This window comes from Euleptes europaea, chromosome 2, assembly GCF_029931775.1.
Source record: "Euleptes europaea isolate rEulEur1 chromosome 2, rEulEur1.hap1, whole genome shotgun sequence".
Classification (NCBI taxonomy): Eukaryota; Metazoa; Chordata; class Lepidosauria; order Squamata; family Sphaerodactylidae; genus Euleptes; species Euleptes europaea.
In genome coordinates this window covers 93,760,514-93,788,359 of record NC_079313.1, presented here as the reverse complement: position 1 = coordinate 93,788,359, position 27,846 = coordinate 93,760,514, and the positions used below count along the sequence as shown (strand labels likewise).

The 27,846-nt window shown below is 43.2% G+C and overlaps 1 protein-coding gene across 1 annotated transcript in view; it reads left to right on the top strand.

Annotated features, from left to right (window-relative positions):
• The window catches only part of PLXNA2 (plexin A2), a 451,224-nt gene that overhangs the window by 329,590 nt on the left and 93,788 nt on the right, over positions 1 to 27,846 (top strand). Inside the window, exons 12-15 of the mRNA XM_056844100.1 lie at positions 18 to 169; positions 11,181 to 11,298; positions 19,016 to 19,152; positions 26,960 to 27,127. Of these exons, the coding sequence (XP_056700078.1) occupies positions 18 to 169; positions 11,181 to 11,298; positions 19,016 to 19,152; positions 26,960 to 27,127 (575 nt within the window). The remainder of the gene's footprint in view (positions 1 to 17; positions 170 to 11,180; positions 11,299 to 19,015; positions 19,153 to 26,959; positions 27,128 to 27,846) is intronic.

The window sequence follows — 27,846 nt, the reverse complement described above, 5'->3', positions numbered from 1 at the left end:
TTTGCTTCTTTCCTCAGATTTTAACGGTGTCAGGTCCGCCAGAAGGAGGAACACAAGTGACAATTCGTGGTGTTAACCTGGGCTTGGATTTCTCTGAGATTACCCACAATGTGCATGTGGCTGGTGTGGAATGTACGCCACTGGAGGAGCAGTACATAATTGCTGAGCAGTGAGTTGATATGGCTGCATTTCAGTGTTTATGTGAGCTGAACATCAATTTTAGCATTTCATATAAAGGCCATTGCGTCTTTCGTTGAATGGAAAACTAAGTACAATTCCATGCATTGTGGCTTTTAAACTATTAATCTTAATAGGCAATTATGGGATGAATATATAAGCCTACATGCACTATTTGTGTAATAAAGCCTACAACTGACTCTCATCCCTTTTTTGTTTTATTATTATTTTGTTTATTATTGTTAATAAATAATAAAAAATAAGATTATTAACATTGTGATACGCAGGACTCAAGCTAACCCTTTTAGACAGCAATGCTAAACATGCATATTCAGAGGTAATCCCTATGTATTCATTGGAGCTTATTCCCAGGAAAGTCTCTTTAGGATTGCAGCCGGGCAGCCCATTCCTGAAGGAGGGGGTAGATAGTTGGCGGCCGGTGATGGCGCAGCCATGCCACCTCCTGAGAGGCTTCCCGGCCAGAAAAAAGAATTTAAAATACCTTTGCACAAACCCCCCATGAAACTTGCCAGCTATTTTGTTGGCATAGCAAGACTGCAGCATTGAGGGGTGTTCCTGGGCTGAAAGGGGTTTTGGAGCTGACTAATGTCAGCTCTGCCACTGGGAAAGCCCCAGGAACGCCCCCTGCCCCCATGCCAGTGCGAGCACTCGCTTCTGGGATTTTGCTGCCCACATGGCAGCACCGACACAGCTGAGGCCCGCGCAGCTGCATCACTCACCGACATAAGTGCCCCCCACACTGGCGTCCGTGCCACTTATGGTGCAAGGTGGCACAGACGCCAGCACGGGGTTACACCAGCTCCTATGGTGCTTCGCCCCTTCCCCCTTTAAAGATTGCATGGTTAGATTTGTAAAATGCATTACACCAGTATGTCATAATTGTAAAATTAGATGTATTTCATAATAGCTTAAATTCAGTGTAAGAGTATTAACTTGCATTAAGGATTATTGTTTATAGTGTAATTACCCTAGGATAGTATTGGGGGTCTTTAGGGTTAATTCCTTCCTGTGAGACATAAGGAGAGTCCAAGTACCATTTCTTTGAACCTGGTACCAAATTGTAACATGGCTTTCTGCTCACATTCCCATACAATTTCATGGGTCATGAAAGAACAAAATCTGTATGCTATTTCTGAAATGGCATAAATAGACCACCCCATGGTTTTATTCTCCCTATCAACTGCTGCTGAGTTCTGGTAAAGTATACTTATTTTCCCCACATGTTTGGACTCTAAACCTCACTGATTCTGATACCGTATTGCTACATTTTTTTCCTTTAGCTAAATTTTTCTGGACGTGTAAATAAAAAAAATACTAAATAACATCTCCCTATCTTAATGCTACGTTTAGAAAGGGAGTACTATATGTGAGAACTTTCATTATGTTGGAATTATTTGGATCTTTTCAATACCTTGTTTCATCCCCCCTGCCCACCTATGTCTAAGAGCCCATTCCTGAAGGGGGGCAAAGCTCCTTAGGAGCCAGCATGACCCCATGCTGGTGTAGGTGCCACCTTATCATGGAATAAGGTGGCACCTCTTCCAGTGTGAGGACAAATACATTGGCAGCCGGGCACCGCCATCCCCCCCCCCCCATCAGCACAGCCATGCCAGCAGGGTTTTCTTGGAAGGGAAAGCCCGCACCAGCATGGGGGGGGGGGCGTTCCTGGGGTATTCATGGGGGAGGAGCTGCCATTAGGCCCCCTTGTGCTGCGGTGGTGCTGCTCTGCCCCCCCTTTCAGGATTGGGCTATAACTAACTAACTCTGATGTCTGTTTAGTGAAACCCTAAATATGGAGGATGGTGGTATATGTCGAAACACCCCAAAACAATTACTCCTTGTGTTGCAAGAGATTATATAAGAGGCATCAAATGTGTCAGGTTGGGGAGGGGGATTCTGTATATTTTTATCATTCACGCCTTAGTTATATCCAGAGTAAGACTACACTAAAGTGCTTTGCATGAGGTTGCCTTTGGATAGCATCCAGAAATTACAGCTGGCTCATAATGCAGTAGTTAGATTGTTGACTGAGGTTAGCTGCATGCCAGTTTTATACACTGACTGCAAGTTTGTTTTAGGGCACAATTTAAAGTGTTCAGTTTAACCTTTAAAATCCAAAGTGTCAGGGTCCAGAATACTCCAAGAACCACTTAATCCTATTAGAGCTGCTGTGCATATCAAGATCTTCCTCAAAAGTTTTGTTCCACGTGTCTTTGGCTTTGTAGGTCCTTTGAGCATATATAAGTATCATATAAATTTTTCAAATAAATAAAAGTGCCGTTAATTGCCCCAAGAGGCAGGGTCTTTTCATCAGTAATGCCAAGACTGGAAAATCACCTTGGTCCATGCTTCAGTTCCAAGTTAAAGTGATGCTTTTTAGGAATTTTTTGAACAAGTCTATTGTTGCAGCTCTCTCCTTTTTTATTGGTCTCTGTTTTATGCAATTGTTTATTTCTGTTGATTTGCTTTGTGTTATTATTGGGTTTCTTAACTATGTCTTAACTATGCATTGTTAGCCTCCTTGTGGTCTTAAACTAGGTAAAATAGAAATATTTTAAAATAATACATATAACCCTGAGGGGTCATGTATTGCCGGAAGTTACATATGCTGATAGAATTCTCGCATGGGAATATTTGTCCACTTCTAAATGCAGGTCATACGGAGGAAACTTTGCTTGGAAGTTCTCCTGTGTCACAATCTGCTGTGCAGTGAAAGCTAATGTGCAAGGGAGAGAACTTCCTAAGAACATAAGAAAAGCCCTGCCGGATCAGACCAAGGCCCATCAGGTCCAGCAGTCTGTTCACACAGTGGCCAACCAGTTGCCTCTAGGAAGCCCCCAAACAAGACAACTGCAGCAGCATCCTGCCTGTGTTCCACAGCACCTAATATAACAGGCATGCTCCTCTGATACTGGAGAGAATATGTATGCATCATGACTAATATTCATTTTGACTAGTACCCGTGGATAGCCCTATCCTCCATGAACATGTCCATTCCCCTCTTAAAGCCTTCCCGGTTCTCTGATGCATTTTCAGCATGTAACAAAAGTTTGACATGGCGCCCTTGCAAATAATCATTCCCCCTATGCAGCCTGAGATGGAATCATCCCACCAAGTTCTTCCTGCCTGTTTGAATATAGCTTCCTAGCCCTTTTGATGCAAAGCCATAATTCTTTTCTTAGGGCCAACATGATGTAAGTGACATTTTGTTGGAAAACATCTGCTGTTAATATTTTATGCTTAATTAACCCTGCCTCCGTGCCAGGATGGCTTCTGGAATCACCTTCCATCACTGCCACTCAGATGGTTCTATATTCCTGTCATTTCCTTCTTTCCCTTTCTGTTGCACTGCACAAACGAAACCCTGTACCTGTCAGGCCAGATTCTCAGCTACTATAAATCAACAGTGCTCCAATGATCTAGGCCAGCTTGCACCAGCTAAGAAACAAGAGCCTGGATTTTTATCTCCAGGATTAAACGACCCTTTTAAACTTTTATTAAGCATTTTGTTTCCCTCTGAGTCTGGGCTCCTGCTTTGCTAAGCAGCTTTCCTGATGAGCACCTTGCCGTTTACTCTCAGCCTCCTCCCCACTCCAATTGGAATGCATCCTGCCGTGCCGCCGGATGCAGGCAGCCATTTGTTAACTGTGTGAGGCAGTGACAGCAGTTTAATCCGAATAGGCCTCTGCTGGAGTCAATTCATTTATTTCACTAAGAAAAATGTCAGTTGAAAATTAGAAAATAGGCATGTAACAAAGGACGGGCAAACAACCCTTCCCCGGTGACACATGTCCCTGTGTTAGCTGCTTATTTGTTTGTTTTTGTGGCATTTCTATTGAGGGGGGAGAGTCGTTGTACTAAAAGGAGGTGCGTGCCAGTAAATGTTCATCTATGCAGGATAAAGAGAATACGTTAAGTCACTTTTTTCCCCACTGAGCAACAGCTTACAATAGTTGCAATGATGGGTCAACCCATTGACTGTCCTATCTCAAAATTCTCTCTACTAGTTATCGTTGTCCACATGGCTCAGGGGGGGGGGGTTGGAAGGAGTAAAATATGGCAATGTAGAGGCACATACTTTGTGTTCTTTTGCCGCAGCATAGTCTCTGAAAACTGAGGATGCATTTTTGGCTGTTGGCATGGCTATTAGCTGATAACAGAGCTATCTTCTGCACACTGATCATACTTTAAGAGCCATTCATGCTACTGACCATCACAACATCATGTGGAAATGCATCCCATCAAATAATTGTGTGCTTTGTAGTAGCTTTCTGCTTTAGCTTTCTTGCTATGGAGCAATCTTTGCCTTAAAAGTATGCGGAATGGAAGTTCTCATATCCTGTTCCCCCCTCCACACATACCCCAAATGTCCTTATTATGACATGCAAAAATAGTTCCATGTCATGATAAACATAACACAAGAAGCAGGAAGAAACTAGCACCTAAACCATGTGATTTTGATGAAATGCCTTGAAAATAAATTGTCACATCTTCAGGGCTTGAGAAAATCCTGGCCACCATGGCAACTAGAAATTTCATTGTGGTGTGCTTGCCTAGTATACCTCCCTCCCCATGGGGCTGAAAGGAGGGACACTTCAACCTGTTGGACATTTGTCTCTAGGGAGAGGCTGAGGGGTTGTGGTCGCTATAGTAATCTCAGCCAACACCAGTAGGAGGCCTGAGTGTAATGCCAGAGAAACCCTTCTCCTACGAAACATTCAGAGGAGGGTGCTGTGGTGACTACAGTGCTTCAGCCTTACCTGGGAGGCAGTGATTTCCCCTCCGAATCGAGGGTTGCCAGCCTGAGTAGAGAATTTGGGGGTGGAGGCTGGGAGGGGGTGGGGGTTAGTATGATATATAATGCCATGTGGTCTACCATCTGAAGCAGCCATTTTTCTTTTAGAACTAGTCTCTGTTGTCTGGCAATGAATTGTAATTCCAAGAGATCTCCAGGCCCCATCTGAAGGTTGGCAACCCTATATCACAGCTCTCAGGTCAGGAGGGGGAGGTAGAGATTATGGGTGCCGGCTGGGGAGAGCTGAGGCAGCTACCTCTGAGCCGTTGATGATAAGATTACAATCTGTGTGGCCTGGAGTCCCCCCAAGATTGTAAACAAATGCTCCTTGCTTCACCCACAGTCATGTGAAGGCACCTGCCAGTTTTGCTTGTGCACAGAATGCAGCAGGATCCTCCCTTGGGACAGGAAGATGGGGTCAAGAATGGGGTGCTTGTGGGAAGGGCATAGAGACATGGGGAGGCAGGGTAAAGCCTATGGGGTTTACTGGAGATTTAGTGGTGCAGCTTGGTCTGGACTGTTTCTGTCCTTAATGGAACACTAGGGTTCCTTTCAAGGCCTGAGAGAAGGGGGTCTTGGATGCCAAGCCACACCTACACCCCACCTTTGAAACAGACTGGGGTATGAATAGGGTTGCCAGGTCCTCTTTGCCACCGGTTTTTGGGGCAGAGCCTGAGGAGGGTGGGGTTTAGGGAGCAGAGGGACTTCAATGCTGTAGAGTCCAATGGCCAAAGCAGCCATTTTCTCCAGATGAACTGATTTCTGTGGGCTGGAGATCAGTTGTAATAGCGGGAGATCTCCAGCTACTACCTGGAGATTGGCAACCCTAGGTATTATGCTGGCCAATGACCGTAACAATAAATGAGAAACCCTAAGTATGAACATGCCCCAGATAATGACACTTATCACTTGGTGAGGAAAAAATCTGGCTGAAGCCTTACCTGCAAGACAAACAGACATACCCAGGCCTCTATTTTTTCCTTTTGTGTTCTTTGTGCCATGGGATCAGTTGCTGTGTCCCAGTTCCGACACCACCTTGCAAATTAATTGTGGGTTTCAGATACCAAGGGGATCTAACCTGTACTTGGCAGAAAAGTCCAATTTTTACTATTAAATTTGAATGTGGTTGTACCAAAATAGAAAAATAAAACAACCGATGTTGTATTTTTAATCATAACTGTATGAGGCAGGGCCTGGTGATGGTATGGGTGTGTGAAACATGAGTGTTGCTCCTAGAGCCAAAGAAAATTGATTAAGAACTGGCTATCCAGTTGTTTCTTGATGACTTATCCAAACTGGGTTTGCCAAGGTTTAGCTAATCCATCTTCCAGAGCATGTGTCTTCTGTTAGTAGCCACAGAATTGCTAGTATTTCATGCCTGTGCTGGCCTTTCCAAGAGCCCTCTATGCCATTAAGTCTTGCCTCCCCTTATGCCTTGATAGGAAACAAAAACCACTTGGATGGTATCATTGGGCAACAGGTTGCCCCTCCACTGCTTGTTCAGTGTTTAACCAAAGAACTGATTTTGCCTTTTCTAGTGCACCTTTTTTTAAAAGGTAATACTGCAGAACTACTAAGCAAGGTAAAGCTCTTTCTGGGTTAGGGCACAAAGCCTTTGTGAACCATGAAGCTCAGAGTGGTTTATCCTCAGCTTGGTTTTCCCTTTGGATAATCAAGTACAGAAAGGATCAGATTCTGCAGAGAATCTGGTTTTCCAAAGGCCATTTCAGCTTCTTGCAGCTCAGGTCACCGGTGCTCACATAATGGAATTAACATCTGTAAAACTGGAAAGAGTGGACTTCATAATGCAACAATCCTACTTTTAAAAAAGATGTTGCATGTAAATGCTAATAATCACATACAAATTGGTTGTAGGGAAGGCATACCCTTTGGCTTTTTCTGTGGGGTGTGCTTTAGGAAGGTTAAAGTGGAGTTGGTGCAATCAGTGGATCATGAGACTTGGGTTCCGCTCCCAGCTATAAGTAGGGTTGGCAACTTCTAAACTGCTCCCGGTAGTTGTCCCTTTAATATCAATTTTATATGCAGCAAATACCAGGTGATATTTACCTCCTTGCTATGAAAAGCTTCAAGTGCCCATTTCCACACACTGAGCCTTAGTTAAAGGGACAGGACATTTTTCTCCTGACCAGTTGGCAACCCAAGCTCTAACCCACTTTGGGCAAATCATTAAATTGCTAAGTGCATCAGTTCTCTCCTCTCAGGAACTGGCTTCACTATATTTATTTATTGTTCTTGCCTGGAGTGCTGTGGGTGGCGTAGCGCTTGCGATCCCCGGGTAAAAGGTTCCAAAGAAAAGCAAAGTAATATTATTATTACAGTAATGGCTTGAGGCCATGCTCTAATGCCATTGCAAGCTATATTAGGCTAGGGTTTGCACAGCCATTAGACTTTATACACTGTAGTATTCCATTTTCTTTTTAGGCAAAGGAATGGGGGGTTATTAAAATTATTCTCTTTTGATGATGGTATGGAACTCTGATTTTATAATCACAACTCTAATTAGAGCTCTTGAGCTTTCAAAGATTGTTAACATCATTAAAACATTTATCCTGGGCAGATAACAGCAAGTGTTAGCTGCTTTTTCAAGATGGATCCAGATAAAAAGTCTCTCTTAAAGGTTCTGTGGGCAGACTGGATTCTCAGATAGTAATGACTTGCCATGTTCTAGCCGTGCTATCTGCCAGCTAGCAATTAGGTTAATATTGGTTAAAGGCCACTTAACCCAGTAATCAGCCCCCTTTGGCGCTTCCAAGAGCCTCATTTTTCAACAGGGTACCTGCGGTTTCAGCCTGGATTAGCACTTCAGTTTCCTATCAGATCAACCATAGTAATTAATATCCTCGTCTTTAATTTGCAACTTGCCTGTGGATTTCATAACTGTGCATTATTATTAAAAGGTAATAATTCTACCAAAGGAAGAATTAAAAAGCAGGTGTACCTAGAGGCCACTCAAAGATCTTAAATCTGATTCTGTGGAAACAGCAAAAGTCATATTATTTCTTTTTTCCAGTTTTGAAATCAGTGGCACTTGCATTCAAATAAAGATGGTTAAGATGAGACTGGAAAGTTTTGAAAGCCACAAGGTGTGTGCTTCTGTAAGAACAGCAATCTCATAAAAGGTGACTGTGGTTCACAGGAGCAGTATTGCATTCTGAGACTGGAAGTTAAGGAAATCTTGTCAGAGCATAGACAATCGTGAAGCTGTTGTTTCACCACATGTCCAAATTGCCTTGCAATTCAGAGTTGCTGCAGATCTTGAGAGAGACAAATTGCCTGCATTGCCTCCATGCATGGGGTTCCTTTCCTGCCTCTACATAGCTAGCTATCCCACATGTGAACATTGTGTGGCTGACAGCCTATCTGGGGAAATGTAAAACATGCATAGACTGAGCCATACCTTAAATCCAGGAGACGACAGCATGATTTGTGTCTATAGAAGCCTACACTGGATTTTTCAAGAATAGGAGTCACTATGCAACTGTAGCATCCGGATATGGACAGCCCATGGCCCAGAGGTGAGGCAACTACTCTGGTGGGCAGGGGACGTTAATGCAGTCCCTCTTCCCTATCAGGAGTAGCCTATGTGTTTGTGTGAACCAGCTCATTTACCATACCAGTGCTACACTGGCTTTCAGCAGCTCTTGCAAATTTAGGATGAGTTGCTTGCTGAGTGCACAGTGAAGTAATCATGGACGTGTCCTTTGTGAGTCATTATCTGGCCATGATGTCGCAATAATTTGCTCCGGGTTTTTTTTTAAAAAAATGAAAATGTCAGCATTTTCTGTTGAAACCAAATCAGGTGCCCATTCACAGGTACTAGCTAGCAAAAAGGATTTTTGAAAACCTTTCCCGAACCCATTTCTTTTTCAGCTAGTTTATACACCTGCAATGTTCTGTGATAGAGATGAATGGCTGTTCCCATCACATGTAGCTTGAAGAGAGCAACAGCCCTGTTTTGATCAGAGTGAGAAAGAGGCACAGGCATTATCCGTGATTAATATGATGATAGAGAAGATCATACAAAGGATTTAGGTCCTGTGATTGTCTAAGGGCAGCATCTCTATAGGGAGTTTGTGCTGATGCGCAGCGATAACAGATCTCACATTTGCTAGGATGTGCCTGTTTTAATGTTAAGCTTCTTTCAAGGATTCCATTTACATGGAGGTATTAGAAGTTCTTTGTGGAAGAGGATTGGCTTAAGTTGCAGAGAACAGGAGGAGAATGTGGGGATGTTGCTGACATAGTGCTTTCAGAGAATGAATGAGCCACCCTCAGTGCATCTGGTATTATGTTGGTTCGAGAGGATGCAAGCTTAACAAGCTTTTCAACTTAACAGAGTTCTTTCTCAGTGGGAGACAGAAATGGGAGACAGAAATAAATTCTGAGCTCGTGTGCAGATTGATGTTTGTTAAAGCTTTAAATGCTAGGTCACAAAAGTGGATATTATCACAATGATTATTACAATTTTAATCGATTACAATCGATTACAATTTTAATGGTTACATTAAAATTGGAATTGACAAACTGAAGCAATCCCTTGTTACAGGGGTCAAAATGTTGCCTCGCCCCAAACAAAACAGAACAAGGCACTTAAAGAGAAATTAATCTATAGGTAAGATCACATGATATAGAGTCTGGCAAAGTAATCTATAGATAAGGTCACATGATATAGAGTCTGGGAGATGCCTTGCCAATATGATATGTGTCATATAATAGCATCATACAAGATAGACAAAGTTCACTTCCCAAGAGAATAGTTATACCTGCTATTATATTGACAGCCATTGTGAACAGTAAGCTCTTTCTAACATGACAATGATGAATTACACACTGCATGGGATGGCCTCGGCTGTAGCTTCCCCCTTTCGCATGTCTTATGAGCTCCACCCCATCCTCATTTCCTGCACATTCTCAAGTGCACCTCTTTCTTTACGAGTAGTACTTTTTCAACTGCTGCCTTCATCTCTTCAAATGTCTTGTACCTGAAGGCTAAACTAGATTTGACTGGATCTGCCTCCAAAACTGGGACACGTGTGTTAAGTTTTCCACCTTCTTCCTGAAACATTGAGGCAGACATATCCGTGTTGTTTCTCCTGAGGAAAGGCTGTGGAATGGGGGTAGAGCAACATGTAACATAACATCATGATGCCTAAAAATTACAAGAAGAAGGGGGAGAACTTGGAAAGGGCTTGCCGGTATTGTCAGTAGTTCCATGGCAAACATCACATCCCATTTCATGCTGGTAATGCACAGCACAATGTATTTGTAAGGAGAACTCAGCACAGAGAAAGAGATAGACATGCACATAATAGGGTTGCCAGGGATGTCGTTGCCTCGCATCCCCAGGAGCTTTGGAGCCCGGAACAAAGGATGGAAATGAAGTCATGTGATGCACTGACATCACTTGCAGGTGAAAACTGGGAAGTGTTGTCAGTGCGTCAGGCTAATTGATGTCAGTGATAGAACTGATGGAAGTGATGTCAGTGTGTCAGGACTGTAATTCCTCCAAATCTCTAGAGTAATGCAGTATCATTTCCACCCCCACGTTTCTCCTGCTTGCTTGGGCACAAGAATTGGGTGGGTGGGCAGGACCACTGGGATGTGGCATGCCTGGCCTGGGTGGATGGTAAACCTAGAATGTAACCACATGTAATAGCTGGTTTGGGTTCTGATGTGTAAGATATTAGTTCTCTTTTCCAGATTTTGACATAAACCGTTTTATCTTTGAATATGCTTGCATTGTGCAAGTGAAGTTACATTCCACTTGCCTTATGCTCTCAAAACTAGCAGAGCATTCTCTTGCGGTCACGTCTGCCAAATCTGTTATCTCCACGTTGGAGCAGGGGTGTCTGTTTCTGATTAAACTGGGGAATGCAACGAGAACTGTTCCCGTAATGAACTCCTCCTTCAAGGACTTCACACTTTCTTTGCTATGGGCTTATATATTTGCCATTAGTGGTTTGCTTAGCACTCAAGTTTACAGCTTGCAATAATTATATCTAATTTTGACTTTCTTCCCCCTTAAATTAGTACATGGCAAAAAAAAGAAGATGCCATAATTAGCTAATTCAGAAGATGAGGGAATTGAGCATGAAAATTGGGAATATAGATACATAGCAACATCTCTGCCTTTCATGAAACTCACTGTGGGACTTTGCATTTTCAGAATCGTGTGTGAGATGGGGCAGGCAGAGCCCGGAATCAGCTCTGGTCCTGCTCTTCTCTGCATTGGAGAATGCAAGGCAGAATTTGTGGCCAAGTCTGCACAGCATTACACATTTGTGGTGAGTACCAGCATAGCCATTGTGATGATTTGATTTAGCAAAATCATACCAAATATACAAACTGAGTCATTTTCTTCTCTGGCAAATGAATCTTTTAAGGGTAATACAAGAATGTTAACACAGTAATGGTTTGTTATTCATGCTTTACTGCTCCTTCAAATGTTTAGATTATGTACTATATTCATGTTTAGCACACCAGCAGTCAGTATTTGATTTCATTCCAGTTACCTTTACCTTTCACCTTATTTCACTGCACTTTGTCAGTCCGTTCTTAGTTTGCTTTGTAATCTGATGGGCTCTTGGTTATAGAAGATTATGCCTTAATAACTCATTTAGGAATGGTTCCACAGCAACACCAATGGATGCCCTGATAGTGTGGCTTCATACGATCAGCTCCATCCATTTGATAAATTCTTTATAAATGTTAAGGCACCACTCAGTGGAAACATTTATTCTACACATGGGGCTGTGGAATTCATGTTGGCCCTTAATACAACTTTCTTTCTTTCTTTCTTTCTTTCTTTCTTTCTTTCTTTCTTTCTTTCTTTCTTTCTTTCTTTCTTTCTTTCTTCCTTCCTTCCTTCCTTCCTTCCTTCCTTCCTTCCTTCCTTTCTTTCTTGTTTATTTATTTACTTATTTCATTTATAGCCCACTTTCCCCCCCCCAGTGGTTACCCAAAGTGGTTTACATGGTTCTCCATTGTCTCTTCACAACTGTGTGATGTATGTTAGGCTGAGAGCGTGTGACTAGTCCAAGGACAAACAGCAAGCTTCCATGGCAGAGTGGGTATTCGGACCTGGATCTCCCACATCCTAATCTGACATGTTGATGTGGGAAATCTCCTGAAACTTCAGGTTTTGTGAATGTTTTGAGGAATAGAGATGTGAATTGAGATGTGTCCCAGCATAGAGTAACCCAGCATCCATGCTACTCTCAGATTCTTTCTGTGTCATGAGAGGCCTGCCAGACTGTCATTAGCTAGCTTTGACATTGAGTGGTCTGGAGCCTTGTGTAGGCTGACAGCAGGCCACCCTTTCCTCCCCCAAAGAGCTTACATTCAATGCTGCTAGTAAATGTGATGTACTTACTCATTTTGTGGACAAACATGAACCCAAATGGCACTGTAAGATGATTATATATACTTGCCTTGCAGAGGGGCTGACGGTTAATGATTGCAGATGTCTTCTGTGCCAAAGCATGCCTTTAACAGTGAATTTGCCATAGTGTTGAGATCTCCCTGTGTACTATCCTGGCAAGGAAACATATCATGTTGGTCATAATTTCCCTCCTTTTTCACACTGGAAAGGATAATGAGAGCCCTTGTTACTCTGGGACTTAATTAACTAGAATTAATCTATGGAGCTGCCTCTTAACATTCTGTTTTGTATGTGTTCAGAACACTATGGAATAGTTTTGTCAGGATACAGTACTGAAGACATGACAGTTTCATTCTTTTATCACTTACTTAATAGTAAGTATAACTGCTTTAGTAGCTCTCTCTCTCTCTTTCATACACACACACACACATGCCATAAATGCTTGGATTTTCTCCTACAACTTGCCTTGATGCACAAGAGTTCCTCTGCATTTAGGAAGCAAATGGATGCTAATTCAATAGAGGTTCCACCCATCTGTTTAACCCAGAGTACCTCGTTGCGGTCTCCCATTCTCGGACTAATCATTGCTCCCTTCCGTTATTTAATTACGAAACACATTATTCATATGCTTGCAAGTCGCACCTGGGGCTTTTCTGCAGCTCCATTTTTGCCTAAACAAGGCATTTTATCCATCCAGCTTCATTGATTTTGTGCTGACTACATGCTAGTGCTTCCCAACAATACACAATTTGTGGAGTAATTGATGGATAAATTAGGTTTTCACCTGCTTTCTCATCACTGTTATAAGCTGTTCAGTGGTGGTGGTCTCTTTGCAAAAACCTTTGCTCTGTCAACAGTTTGCAAAATGGAAGATGTACAGATTTTAAGTTACAGATACCCTTGTTTTGAGGATTAGGGGAAGTACAGTTGAAGTTCCAACTTCAGCTTCCAAACTGGAGCTCTTTCTTTCTTTCTTTCTTTCTTTCTTTCTTTCTTTCTTTCTTTCTTTCTTTCTTTCTTTCTTTCTTTCTTCCTTTCTTCCTTTCTTCCTTTCTTCCTTTCTTCCTTTCTTCCTTCCTTCCTTCCTTTCTTCCTTTCTTTCTTTCTTTCTTTCTTTCTTTCTTTCTTTCTTTCTTTCTTCCTTCCTTCCTTCCTTCCTTCCTTCCTTCCTTCCTTCCTTCCTTCCTTCCTTCCTTCCTTCCTTCCTTCCTTCTGTAAAGGAAATACACCCTGCATTTCCTTTTGCTACAATACTGCACAACATTGGCTCAAACTTTAATTCAGGCTGCGGCCTAGTTACCCCTAGCAAATGCATTTCAAAGCTCTGTTTGTAATCTGTGAGAGTGGGGGGGAAGGAACTCTCTCAAACCCCCTTCCCTTTGAAGCTTGCTCACTGATGGCCCATCTGTCTCCAAGGTGATACATCCTGTCACACCTTAGCCCTCGCTGACTCTTGGGGTCTCCTGATGATTTGCATTTACTGCAGGAATGCAATTTATCCCTTGTCTTCAAAGAGTTGGCTAGTGACATGACATATATGAAATTGGTTTGTTGTTTTCCTGAGGAATTCATTGGCTGCTTGATCACCAGCTGACGAATTCAGAAGGTATAAGAATAAACTTCTTCTGATATAGTTTTTTTTTTCATGGAGTTTTGGGGACATGCTGACATGGCCTCATGCTGCATCACTTTGCCCCAGGGAGAAGGGGCAAGATGGGAACAATCCTTACAATTGGAAATCTGGTAACGACTTGGCTACAAGTCCTTTTGTCTTTATAACCTCTTGCAAAGACTCGCCTATCTGCTTAGGAATTACTGTGTAGTTAACAATTGTCAGACTTTCTTGTTTTCATGCTATTTTGCTCTCACAAATAATTTCCTTTCTGTAACGAGCACATTTTATTAAATAAACTTATAGACTTTATATTGAAGTCTGAGAAACCTTTTTTGGGTCTCAGGGCTAAATCCAAGTGCCTGAGTGTGTGTGTGTGTGAGAAACCACCTACCCTAGCGTTTTGTGGCAATAAGCCTCCCCTGGCAGAAGCTCTACTCTGCAGGGACGGTTTTTGCTTGTTTTGACTTTTGGGAAACTGGCTGGGGAAGAGTAGCTCTCAGCTCATCCCTGGGAAAGCCAGCCCTTTGGAATTGAGAGCTGGTGGCGAAATACCTGTACTACGCTCAAAGGGGGAATCCTGGAGCACAGTAAGGAATTTGGGTTTCCTTAGGGAAACATTTGGTGACTTTGAACTACAGAGGAATCGGCCTGCTGGAGAGCAGACAGAGTCTCCTTGACAAGGTAGCAGAGTCTATCCGCATTGTGCTTTAGGGAGAGTCCTGAAGCCCAGTGGGGAGTTTGGCAACTTTTGACCCAAGGAGGTACCGGTTTTGCTGGAGGGCAGGCCGGACCTCCTTGACACCTTCCATGCAACATCATGATATAATTGTGCTCTAATTGTCCTTTCCGAATCCTCAGTGAACTTTTTCCCAAACCTGCTGTTCTCCAATATTTTGAGGGAAAGTGCTATCTACATTAGTTGTTACACTGTCTGGGCCAGCAAGTGCACATTTTCAAAGGTTCCCAACGGCATTGGCACCATTTTCCAGTTCCCCCACTGTGTCACTGGAGGGCTTTTTAAAAATCAGTACTTGCTGTAATGCTATGACAATTACTGGTTTTGAAAAAAAACTTTTAAAATTACTTCCAGTGCCGAGGCATTGAAAAAATGCATGGAAAATCACAGCTGACAGAGGAAAGCATACAGAAACCTCCCAAGTGGAATCTCTACAGCCAGTGCTCATGCTTTTGCATTCTCAGTGGTAATGAATGCAGAATGGAGAGCCTTTGCTGTGTGGATGCAGCCTTAATCTGACATTATGGTATCTTCAGCTGTATAAAAGGAATAGTCTTCCATGTTGGTAAAATTGATGGCTGAACTTTGGGGTTGCATGCTGTGAGTTGGATGTACAGGGACAATCTGGGGGACTGGGGGTGATAAGAGCAAGTAAGGTAAGCCTGGGATGGCTTGTTAAAAGGCTTGCTAAAGAAGACATTGTTCATGAGAAGGGGCATAAAAAAAAGCAAATAGTGTCTGCAAAAGATATAGAATTCATCTCTCTTCACTCGCTGGAAGAGAAGCGAAGACCATACACGGTCTCTTCCGTAACATTGCTTATGAGGAATAATATTCTGCAATAAGGAATGTGCTGAGTTTGTTCTGGCAAACTGAAAATGAGACTTCCTTTCCCACTCCAGAACTGCCTTTGTATTCAGCCTCTTCAGTCTCACAAAAAGTCATGTTGCAAGTGCCACAAGCAATGAGCATCTTATTGGTCCCTGCAAAGCTGCTTGTCATTAAAAAATAATTCTTTAACTATACAGAAGGCAACTGTGTTGGGCTATGTAAAGTAATAAGCAGTGCCTGGGTGAAGGCAATTGTGAAGATGAATCTCAGAGTAACACCTTGCAGCAATTCATTAAACATATGTTGAACATTATAATGCTTTGCTTTGTTGCACCTTGTTTATGAATGAAAGAAGCGGTGTGTGTGTAAAGTGCTGTCAAGTTGTGCCCGACTTATGGCTACTAGCACATCATTTCATCCTGCTGCCTAGACGTGTTTTGCTTTCTCTTCTGGTACTGTCTGAAACAGACTTCATAAAGGGAACTTATTACTGCTTAAATACATGGATAAAATGCAGAGGAAAGCATTCTGAGAGGGTTCTGAGGGGCAGTTTCAGTGGTCTGTTTCTATGCTTGAAACCATCCATGAGTGAGTTCTAGACACAAACTAGATGGGGTAACAGCAGGCACATTTGTTTGTTTGCTCACCTTCAAGAGGTGTGTGTGTGGGGGGGCGATTTTAATAGCCAAGACACAGCATCAGGCAGCTTTCTCCCAGCCCAACTGACCTCTGGTATCAAAGCTGGGCTGGAGAGAGTGTTAAGCCAACTTTCAGTTGAAAGGTGAGGAAGAGTTCAACTCTCTTCACCTGTGGACACCTTAAAGTCAGAGCAAACCCAACCCACATGGAATGGGTCTGACAGAAAAAATGGCTGCTATATCATCAGTTGTCCTGGAATGATATTACCCATCTAATTTGTTTACACATTTAGGAGGTGATTCACAGCTGACGTGCAAAAGTCAGTAATCCAAACAAGATAAATTCTGTAGTCCCCTCCTTTTCATCCCTGCATATCCATGGAAGCAGTAGGAACAGGCTTGTTTACCTCAGTGGATGCAATTTCATAAAGAAAAACAGTGACTTATGAATGACCCATCAGGGAGTCAGTATGGCTGAAATGCCATGGAATTGCTTACTGGTGTAGTCGCAGATTCTTATCTCAGAATGGCAATCAGTAAACATCTCAGAAATACTAGCGAATCAGACAAAGCAAGGAAAACACTGGCTGGCTGCCAAAGCACAGGAACTGTTGGCTAAGGAAAGGCAACTTGTTTAACAGCGGGGGGACCACAGGAGAACCACAGCTAATGTGAATATTTTGTTACATGGAATTAATCTAATTTGCACATTACTTTCAAGAACGGAGAGCAGCCGCTTGCTAGGTCTCCTGCATTTAGCCTACAATATTTGTATTCTGGAATCAGTTCTCTCAGAAATCTTGACCTGTCCTAGAACCTGATGTACACACACACAAAAAGCCTACATTTGAGCTTCTTATTATTCACCTCTTTAATCCTGACCATTCCGCATATATCAATACCTTCCAAGTATAGCTGCTGCCACAATGGCTGGAATCTGGAAAATCAAAATAAAATACTCTAATACTCAAGCTCATGGGAAACAAAAAAGTACACTGGACTAAAGTGCCTTTAGTCTTACATTGCTTGTTTCTGCAGTGTCCACCCTGCCCATTGTAACCTAAAACTGCTTAAAGATACCACTTTAAAAGTTCTCAGCTGCAACAATCCTGTGTTAAGTACTATTTAATATTAAAAATAACACTGTTTTCATTCACAGACCTCAAAGCATTTTGCCCTAGAAGTCAGCATCATTATCCCCATTTTATAGACGGGAGAAATTATGGACACAGAAAAGTCATTCACCAGACCAGGGAAGAACTAGAACAAGCAGCTATTTATGCTGACTTTTATTACCTCCTTTGGTTATGTTGCTGCCATTAGAGGATCATTACCTAGCATTAAAAATTCAACTACAGATTTAAAGACTTTTGGTTTGAGGGGAGGGGGGAGGGGGAACCCTATTCCTCTGATTGTTCTATATATAGTCTCTTTGGAAGTGTTTCAAGCCCCTGGAGCTAGGAGAAGCATTTCTTAAACGCTCGGCATAGGTCACTTTTCAAAGCCAGGGCCCTGGATTAGTTTGACCACTGAATTGATTTTATATGGCAGTTTGTATGATGCCTGCTGGGAAATGCCATGAGGGGGATGGGGGCTGTCCGGACCTCTGTGCTCCTGTGGCACCAAAAAGGTTGTATTCAGGGAATGCTACTGGGATACCACCAGAGAGCAGATGAGATCAGTAATGAGAGAAGGATTAACGAAACTATTTGGTTACTCTGTGGACAGAAAACAGATGGTGGGAAAACTACCTGCCTTCTTCATCTTCCCTTAGTGGGGCTAAATGTCTATCACTAAAATGTGAGCATGCTACTTGACCTTAATTCTTCTGATGGTGCATGAGGAGAGATGTTGGCTCTAAAAGACATTATCTCAATTGCTTCAGAGTCTGTTGAATATCTTGATTTCTGTTGAATATCTTGGTTTCTGTATTTCTGCACATGTGTGTACACAGTTGGCATGAAGGTACTATATCCTGCAGAGGTGTGTTCTGATAATAAATACGTTTCTCCGTGAAAAAATACAATCCTGTCCTTTCATTCATCTTGCAGGTGACCACAGAATGAATTATACAGCCCTAAGAGAAACAGACGAGTACTCAGATTAGGATTGTGTTATGAGAAACATCATTGGTTATGTTTTGTGGCTCGTTATTTTTCATGAGTGTTATTTTTCATGAGTGACTTCATGCATCTAACACAGTGGGTTCTGCTTACCAAGTTTATGCCACCATAAATTCAACAGTCTTCAAGATGCCATAAGACTTTTTGTTAATTTGGTTGCAGTAAACTAAAATGGCTATACCTGGGAATTTGTTATTTATCTTACATCTGTATCCTAGCCTTCTTCTGAGGACTTCAGAGCAAAGCATTAACTTCCCATTTAGCTATGAGGCAAGTTGGTTGAGAGAGTGTGACTGGCCTGAGCCCACCCAGTGTGCTCCATAATAGAAAGTGGATTGGATCCTCACTATACAATCCTACACAGAATTATATCCTTCTTAAATCCATGGGTTTGGAAAGGCGTAACTTTGTTTAGGATTGCTCTCAGTTTCCAGCCTCCAAGCACAGAACTGATTGCCACCAGTGAAATTGTTTCCACAAAATAAAATGAAAATATGCGGCATGTTGCAAAGTCTTATGCGATCATGTGTTTTAGGCCTTCAGCTCAAGCTCCTTTGCAACCTTCCCCAATTTATAGCAATGTCTCTCACTGCTGAATGTTCACATGGAACAGCATCAGACCAAAGCAGATGATCTTTGTCTTTTTGTTTTGTTTTGTTTTGCTCTTTCTTCTCAAGAATCCTACAGTGAGCTCCCTGAGTCCCAGCCGTGGGCCGGAGTCAGGAGGGACCATGGTGACCATCACTGGCCATTTTCTTGGGGCTGGCAGCAGTGTGTCGGTATTGCTTGGTAACCAGACCTGCGAGTTTTATGGGTAAGGGGGCTGATGTATGCATATGAGCATACATTGTAATCTCTTCTCTGCTTCATGGGCAGCATTTCAGCTGTTCCCGCTGTAAACGCCCATCCTCTCATTAATCACCTTAAGTCCATGCATCTGACAGTGATGAGAGTTGCATAGTAATGAACCAATTTAATGTTTATTAATTTTATGTAATGCTTCATTTGGATATATTTAATCCTGCCTCCTCCCCAAATCCCAAGCACATGCTGTTTTTGTTTTTTTTGTGAAAATTCCTTTACATATTTTCCATTCCCTTGTTCTCAAGAGAAAATGTAATCCTGAAAAAAACAACAGGCAGCTCCTTCCACTCTATTATCTGCGTTGTAGCACTGGCTGCAGGTGTGTCTGCCTCTTAGTAGTACTCTGAACAGTGGGGAGATTTGGGATGAGTGGTGGGAACTGAGGATGAAAATGTTCTTTTGTTCTGTCTTGGGACGTGGCCATCATAAATAACTGTTTAAGTGTATATGATTATTTTTTCCTTTAAAGATCCAGCCTCTTGAATGAATACAATGGCACTTCGCATTAGTCGTCATTTCTAAACACCCAGGAGCTTCATTTATGTACCATGATTTTATTCATTCATATACACTATGTTAATGATCAATAAATACACATGAGCTTGGATCTAAAGTAATATGAGCAGAAACCAGTAAGAGGAAGACCTTTTCTGCCTCCCATCTCCTACTCCAGACCACAGTGCTCCCCCAGTGATGCTCCATGGACTCAGAGAAACTCTAGGAACAGTGCTAGGTGTGGGAAGGGGGCATGCAGTGAAAGGAGTAAATTTGATGGCAGAAGTGCGGTTCTGTCAATGGAAATTGAGGTTTGGATCCATGCTATGGTTTTGTGCTTTACTTGGGCAGTTGAGTAAGAAATGCTGTCTCCAGACAATAGGGCTGTCAAAAAAAAAAAATTCGGTACAGTTCGGATTCGGCCGAATTTGGCCCTTGTGGGTTCGGTACGTGCCAAAGTCCGAACTCCCCCACTTCGGATCCGTTCAATTCGGCGGGAATTCAAAGTTCGGAAACAAATTCGGCCGAATAAAGCCATTAAAAACACAACCGCGCCTTTCCGCGGCTCTGGGGGGGGGCATTTTTGGGCTTAGAGGTCCCAAACTTTTGGCAGAGCTTCAAAGGACGTTTATTGAAAGACTCCCCAAGTTTTGTAAAGATTGGGTCAGGGGGGGGTTGAGATATGGGCCCTGAAAGGGGTCCCCCCACCCTTAATGTTGTGCATCTCTCAGCAGAGCTTGCCGCTCACGCACAAAGCTCCCAGCCCGACAACAGCGGAGAAATTAGCAAAACAACTGCAAACACAACCTTGTTAAACAACACCTTTGCAACACACAACTGAAACCTCCCCCCTCAAACCAGGGAGCGAGAGACTCGAGGGGGAACACACACCCCAGGCAGAACCGACGAAAGCCCCCTTTGGCTTCCCCCCCCACCCACAGAAACTGCTCCCTCCCCACACACACACAGACTCTGCTTTCCCCCACACACACACACATACACAGGAGAAAAATTATAGATTAAAGCCCCCAAAGGGGTCTTACTGTGGCTGTCTTCTGTTCCATCAGGACGGGCTGTAATCCAAGATGATTCCAATTAGGCACGGAACGTTTTGCTCTGGAGAGATGCACACAGGATCGGATCGGCTGCCCCATTCATCCCAATAGGGGAAAGGGGAAAGGGGAAAGCCCATATCTCGGGACCCCCTGACCCAATGTTCACAAAACTTGGGGGGTTCCTTAAGAAGCTTAATCTAAAGTTCCAGTGAAAGTTTTGTGTCTGCACCCCCAAAAATGCGCCCCCTGCAGCCATGGAAAGAGAAAAGGAGGGGGAGGCGATATTTCTGCCCCCACTGAACCCATCTTTACAAAACTTGGGTAGTATCTTAAGAATAATTCACTGAAGCTATGCTAAACGTTTGGGGGCTATATCCCCAAAAAAGCGCCCCCTGCAGCCACATAAATGGAAAAGGGGGGGAGGGAAAAGGGGGAGAGCCCATATCTCGAGATCCCCTGACCCCATGTTTACAAAACTTGGGGGGTATATTAAGAACACTGGTCTGAAACTCCGCTCAAAGTTTGGGATTTGTACCCCCAAAAATGTGCCCCCTGCAGCCATGGAAAGAAAAAGGGGGGGAGCCCATATCTCGGGACCCCCTGACCCAATGTTTACAAAACTTGGGGGTACCTTAAGAAGCTTCATCTGAAGTTCCAGTGAAAGTTTTGTGTGTGCACCCCAAAAAATGCGCCCCCTGCAGCCACAGAAAGGAGCAAATGTGCACAAGCACCCCACACACACACACGAGGATTTCGCTCTCTCTCTCTCTCTCCTTGGCCGGGCCGCACATCAGCTGATTCCTCCAGTACTCAATCCTGACTGATTGGCCAGAAGAAGACCCAGCTTGCCCACCGATTGGCCGGGGGAGGAGAATGCTGCTTACTGACGGTTATGCTGCTTACTGACGGCCGAATTGGCCGAATTTATTCGCGAACTCCCGAACTCGCTGAATTCGGCCCCCCCCGGTTGCCCGCCAGTTTTGAGTTCGGATCCGTCCGAACAGAAAAGCAACGAATCAGGGGAAATTCAGTTGATTTTCAGTTCGGACCGAACCGAATTGACAGCCCTACCAGACAATATGGTTGTGCACAATTCAGTGTACATTTTTTAAGTCACATGTATATTTTAGGATTTTTCACCAAAGGAAAGCAGCCTTCCCTGTTTTCATAAAGTGTTGTGCATTTTTGGAAAATCACATAGTCACAGAGTTCAACATAAAGGCCCTGAGTCCTAGTATGGAAATATGGTCATATGAGCACAAGGTGGCTGTTCAGATGCTGTAGTCTAGATTCCTAATTAAAGAAGAATTGGAAATTTAAGCATTTTTTTTCCAAACCTTGTTCAAGAAGGGGAGTTGAAAGCTAGGAATGCATCCTATAGTCAGGCCTCCCCACCTGAATCTGCTGTTAGTTAGTCATTCCCTTTGGAACCCACCGTTTGAAGAACCTAATGTACCTCTTGCCTTTTCATCTTTCTCCTTTTGCTTGCTATAAAACCTGCTTTTCCCTAGCTGCATTATGTAGTCTAATGAGAATGTTATATATCAGAATTGCTGCCTCCTCAACCTCTGAAAAGATAAAATAACCCAGCATACCCACTTTATACCTGGACTGGGAAACAGTAGTTTAGGGGCGACATGTTAATAAGTGAGTAGGATTTAATGGATTTACTACTTCCTCATCTTGTTCAATAATGAGTTCATTTATACCTTTGGAATGAATAAAAGGGAACATAGAATATGCCTAGTTAATTTTACCACCTATTTCATTTCTTATCTGAAGATGAGGTTCCTTCTTCATAACCTTTGCTTTTCAGATGTTCCATATCGCATTCTCTGCCCTCTGTAATCTCCCCTGCAAAATTTGTATTTTTAGAAACAGGAAGGTGGATGTTTTATTCCTCTTCTAATCAGTCAAGACTCTGAAATTTTAAAGAGTCCCACTTCCCTGCTCAGCTTTTACACTTTTACGCAAGGTCTGAAGGATATCTAGGTTTATATAGACTCATAGTGATGGGGAGTCCTAGAATTGGAAGGGCCTTATAAACTGTCTAGTCCAATCACCTCCTTAATTCAGAAAATCCAGAGCTAGAGCATTCCCAACAGACATCTGTCCAGCCTCAGCATGAAGCCCTCCAATAAGGGAGAGCATCCCCATCCCAGCTGAGGTAAGAACATAAGAAAAGCCATGCTGGATCAGACCAAGGTCCATCAAGTCCAGCAGTCTGTTCGCACAATGGCCAACCAGGTGCCTCTAGGAAGTCCACAAACAAGACGACTGCAGCAGCATTATCCTGCCTGTGTTCCACAGCACCTAATATAATAGGCATGCTCCTCTGATACTGAAGAGAATAGGTGTGCATCATGACTAGTATCCATTTTGACTAGTCCTATCCATGAACATGTCCACTCCCCTCGTAAAGCCTTCCAAGTTGGCAGCCATCACCACATCCTGGGGCAGGGAGTTCCACAATTTAACTATGTGGTGTATGAAGAAATACTTCCTGTTGTCTGTCTTGAATCTTTCACTCTTCATCTTCAGTAGATGACCCTGAGTTCTAGTATTATGAGAGAGGTTCTCCCTGTCTACTCTCTCCACACCATGCATAATGTTATAGACCTCGAATTGTAATTGTTCCATTGGTGATCTGTTCTCACTGTTAAGACTAAGGCTGCAATCCTGAAGGGGCCTCCTAATTGGCTTAGAAGCTGGCATAATCCCATGCCGACTTAAATGCCCACTTATCCTGGGATAAGGGGTACTTAAGCTGGCACAAGGGGGCATTCACTCTGGTGCCAGTAAGCCACGCTGCCGTGTGGGAGTCCATCGCCAGCTCTGCTAGGCCAGCAGTGAAATCCCAGAAGTGGGAGCCCCTACTGGCGTGGGGGGCATTCCAAGGGGTGGAGCTGAAGTTAGTCAGCTTCCTAACCCCTTTCACCCTGGGAATGTCCCCTTGAGCAGCGGTGTTGCTATGCCACATTTTTGGTGGCGTAGCCTCACTCTTTTCAATGGGGGCATTTTCCCTTTTAACATTTTTAAAAGTGTTTTATTTTATTTTCAGTGGCCAGGCAGCCTCTGAGGAGGCGCTGCTCCCAGCCACTGTCTAACTGCCTTCAAGAATGGGCTGTAAGACTTAATGTTCATCTGAAATCTAGCCTCCTGTAACGTAAGCCCATTTGTCTTGCTGACTGAAGTAGAAGGAAACAAGTCCTTTCTCTCTTCCTTGTGACATCTCTTCAGATATTTGAAAAGTGAGGTCATGTTTTCCTTAGCCTTCTCTTCTCCAGACTAAAAGCACCTAATTCCTTTAAACTTTCCTCACATGACTTCTTTTTACAGATCCAGCATCCATATATATATATAAAGGTGTGTGTGTATATATGTGTGTGTATACACACACACACACACACACTTCTGTTTAGGCACTGCTCCTAATTCACCGTATGATACCCCCCATAAACCAGTAAATCAACCTTTTCCCAAATCTAGCAGTCTGCTGTTTTACCCCTGCCTTTCTATACAAGGTCATAACATGGTCCATTTCTTTTCTTCTTCTTTTTTTTAACTACATGGTTTGTAGGTGATGAACTTGGCATTTACTTATGATGTGCAGGGAGACTGATTAGATGAAGCAGTTTCTAATGAGATTCTCTATAATTACAGCTTCTCTCTATTCTCCTGCCTCTGATCGGGGGAGTAGGAAGATTCACCATGACGACATGGTAATAGCGCAGAAAGCTAATTAACTGATCACAGGGAGCTTGCAGTAACTCTTTGCTGGTAGTGATGTGTTGCTTTGGATCTCACATAAGGGCTAAGCAGGCTTCTCTGAAGTCTGGTCTCTGGCATGGTAAAATGCCTGTATTCATTTGAGGCCACAGGCAGGTAGAAGGACAAGGCAGGGAAAGGCTGTGAGAATCATTCCGCTCAAAGGGAATTGGACTCTTTCTAAGTCCCAGGCTACACTCAGGTATTGCGGTCTCTCATCACATTCTTACACCCTTGCCTTCCCCATTCCTTCTTACTCTCTATGGTTTATTCCTTTGTCCTGTGCCTCCATCTAAAACAGTGGTTCCCAACCTTTTTTTGACCAGGGACCACTAGGACTTTTTGGTTCGGTGCAGGGACCCCAAGGTTCAAAATAAAAATTCAGAGAATTTGAAAATAAACTTTAATCATAACTGTTAATTAAACATTAAACTTAGAATAATATTTGAATATGTTTTTTTATAATAGAGAACTTTTAATTGAAAATATTAATTTATTATGGGTTTATAACTTTGTTTCGTGGACCTTAATTTAGTTCTCGCGGACCCCTGGGGGTCCATGGACCCCCGGTTGGGAACCAGTGATCTAAAATTAGATTGTAAGTTCCTCAGGGCAAGGCCTTTTTTTGTGCACTTTTGGGGGAAAGACACAGAATGGTACGGAGAAAAACAAGCCACGTTGTCAGATTATAATGAGGCATAAAATAACAACTGCCTTTATTGAAGTCCTACACATCCATCTCAACTCCTTCTCATAAAAAGGTAGCACTAACATTCAGCTATTTTGGGAGTGGCAGTAATAAAATTCTCCTAACATAAGGAGCTAAGAGACAGACACAAACTGCCCTTTTTCCAATGCAGACAAGCTTGAAGCTTTAAGCCCATTTGGGGGGGTCTGTATCCATCCAGTTTTGTGTGTCAACATCGCACAGTCCAAGTAGCATTACTATTAATAGTTATGGTTAATTATGTTTATTACAGCTGCATTTAAGAAGGTTAAAACCTTCAAGACTGTAATTTAATTATTGTATGTTTATCTGTCAGGTATATGTCTCTGGGCCAAACTAGATATGTGTGTGTGTTTTAATAAAAAGTAGTATCAGGTAGGGGTGTGCAGCTGTTTTCCTGGTATATTTCGGGTTTGGGTTTAATAAATCCAGAAATTTTCAAAAAACTGGAAAAGCCAAATATAATGGATTTGGCTTTTCCCGGAGCCCAGCATTGACTTCTGTGCTGCTGGTGCATTCAGATGAGTGCTGCTTGCAAGCAGTGCCGATCTGAACCCCACCCCCACCCCCATGGATCTACAATCCCCACCCCAGCCAAGCTCCATGTGGGATGGCTGGGGCTGGGAAGATACTGAGGTCTCCCAGCCGGGAGGCAGCCCAATCTTCAGTCCCTTCTCCCCCCCCCCCCCAGCCAAGCTTCATGGGGAGCTTGGCTTAGGTGGCCATGATAAACTGTCTCCTGGCTGGGAGACAGCATGATCTTTAGTCCCTTCCTGCCCCAGACAAGCTCTACAGTGGGCTCGGCTAGGGTGGGGATAGATTGTGCTGCCTGTTTTAATAAAAAACACTGAAGATTGTGCTGCCTCCCAGTCATGAGGCAGCATGATCTTCAGTCCCCGCCTGCCCAAGCCAAGCTCCAAGATCAGGGAGGAACTGACAATCACAGTTTCAATTTTGTGTTGCCACTCCAGCCAGATTCCACATGGAATCCAGTTGGGGTGGCGAGGAAATGAAAGGCTAGGCTCGCTCGAAGCGAGCCTATCCAATAGGTAAGTGAGGTGGGGGAGGGGGATGAAAAAATGGTGGTGGGGCCATAGCAGCCCCGAATAATGCCGAATAAATTCAGCATTATTCAGGGTCTACTTTTTCAGCTCCCATTTATTTCCACTATTTTTTGCTGGTAAAAAAAAGCCTGAAAAATACTAAAAATGTATTTTTCGGGGCTGTTTTAATTCGGAATATTGATATGCACACCCCTAGTATTGGGTGGCTTCAGTCAGGGAGATGTTTAACTCTTTCCATTCCTACCATTTGTCTGCTCAATCTATCTCGCCTGCGCAGCTGCTTTACCACCCACAGAAGATAGAGAGGAGGCAGAGTGGTGAGGAGAAAGGGAAAATAGGAAGAATCTTCCCTTCTCCTGGTCATCCTGTCCACTGGTCACCAAGGCCTGCTTCCACTGTAGCAGCAGATAAATTGTAAGTGGAGAGGAAGAAAGAGAGGAAGAGAAAGTAATCTTTGGCTCAAATGTACCATCTGACCCAAAGAAAAATTCAGGGGTATGAAATTCTCTCCTTGCATTGAAGATGAAGATTATAAGCCACTTTATTCAGTCTGTGGCCTCTCAAGTAATGAGTAAACATTATATGCATCATAAAAGTGTTTCACATTTGTACTTGTTAAAGGCACCTTTGCCCCCTTCTCTCTTCCAGGAGGTCCATGAATGAAATTGTGTGTGTGTCTGCCCCCTCTACTCATGGCCTTGGCTCTGTTCATGTCTCAGTTGGTGTGGATCGGGCACAGTTAGAAAGCACCTTGCAGTTTGAATACATCGATGACCCCAAAGTTCAACGCATTGAACCTGAATGGAGCATAGCCAGGTAACTCTTATAAGTGAAGAGGTGGGAACGATGAATGGGATCAAAACACGGTTCATCTGTTCTCACCTGATTAAAGTTATGCAAGCTGGTTTGAGCTTTAGAAAAGTTGGTTCAAGCCACATGATTTTATAAGGCGTATACCTTTCATCTTCTTCTGCCTGGAGCACCAAACTAAAGGAATCTCCTATCAAGTGTGTGGGGGGGAGGGAAGGGGGCAGGATTTCATTTCCTAAGCCAAGAAGCAGAATGCAGTGGAATTTCTCATGTTTCATTTTGGAGCCTACCTCAACTCTGTGGGCACCAGCTGAAGCATAATTCCGGAGAGCCAACCATGTTAGCCTGTTGCAGCAAAAAACAAAGAGTGCTCCTTAAAGTTGAACAGATTTCTTGTGGCATAAACTTATGTGGACTAAATGAAATTGGGTCTAGTACATACAAGTATAAGAGCCAGCATGGTGTAGTGGTTCAGAGCGGCAGACTCTAATCTGGAAAATTAGGTTTGATTCTCCACTCCTCCACATGAAGCCTAGTGGGTAACCTTGGGCTAGTCACAATTCTCTCAGAACTCTCTCAGCCCATGTGGAGATAAACAATGGCAAACCACCTCGGAACATCTCTTGCTTTGAAAACCTTACCGAGATTGCCATAAGTCAGCTGTGACTTGACAGCACGCACACACAAAGAGATATATACCACAATAAATCTTTTAGCAGTTTCTA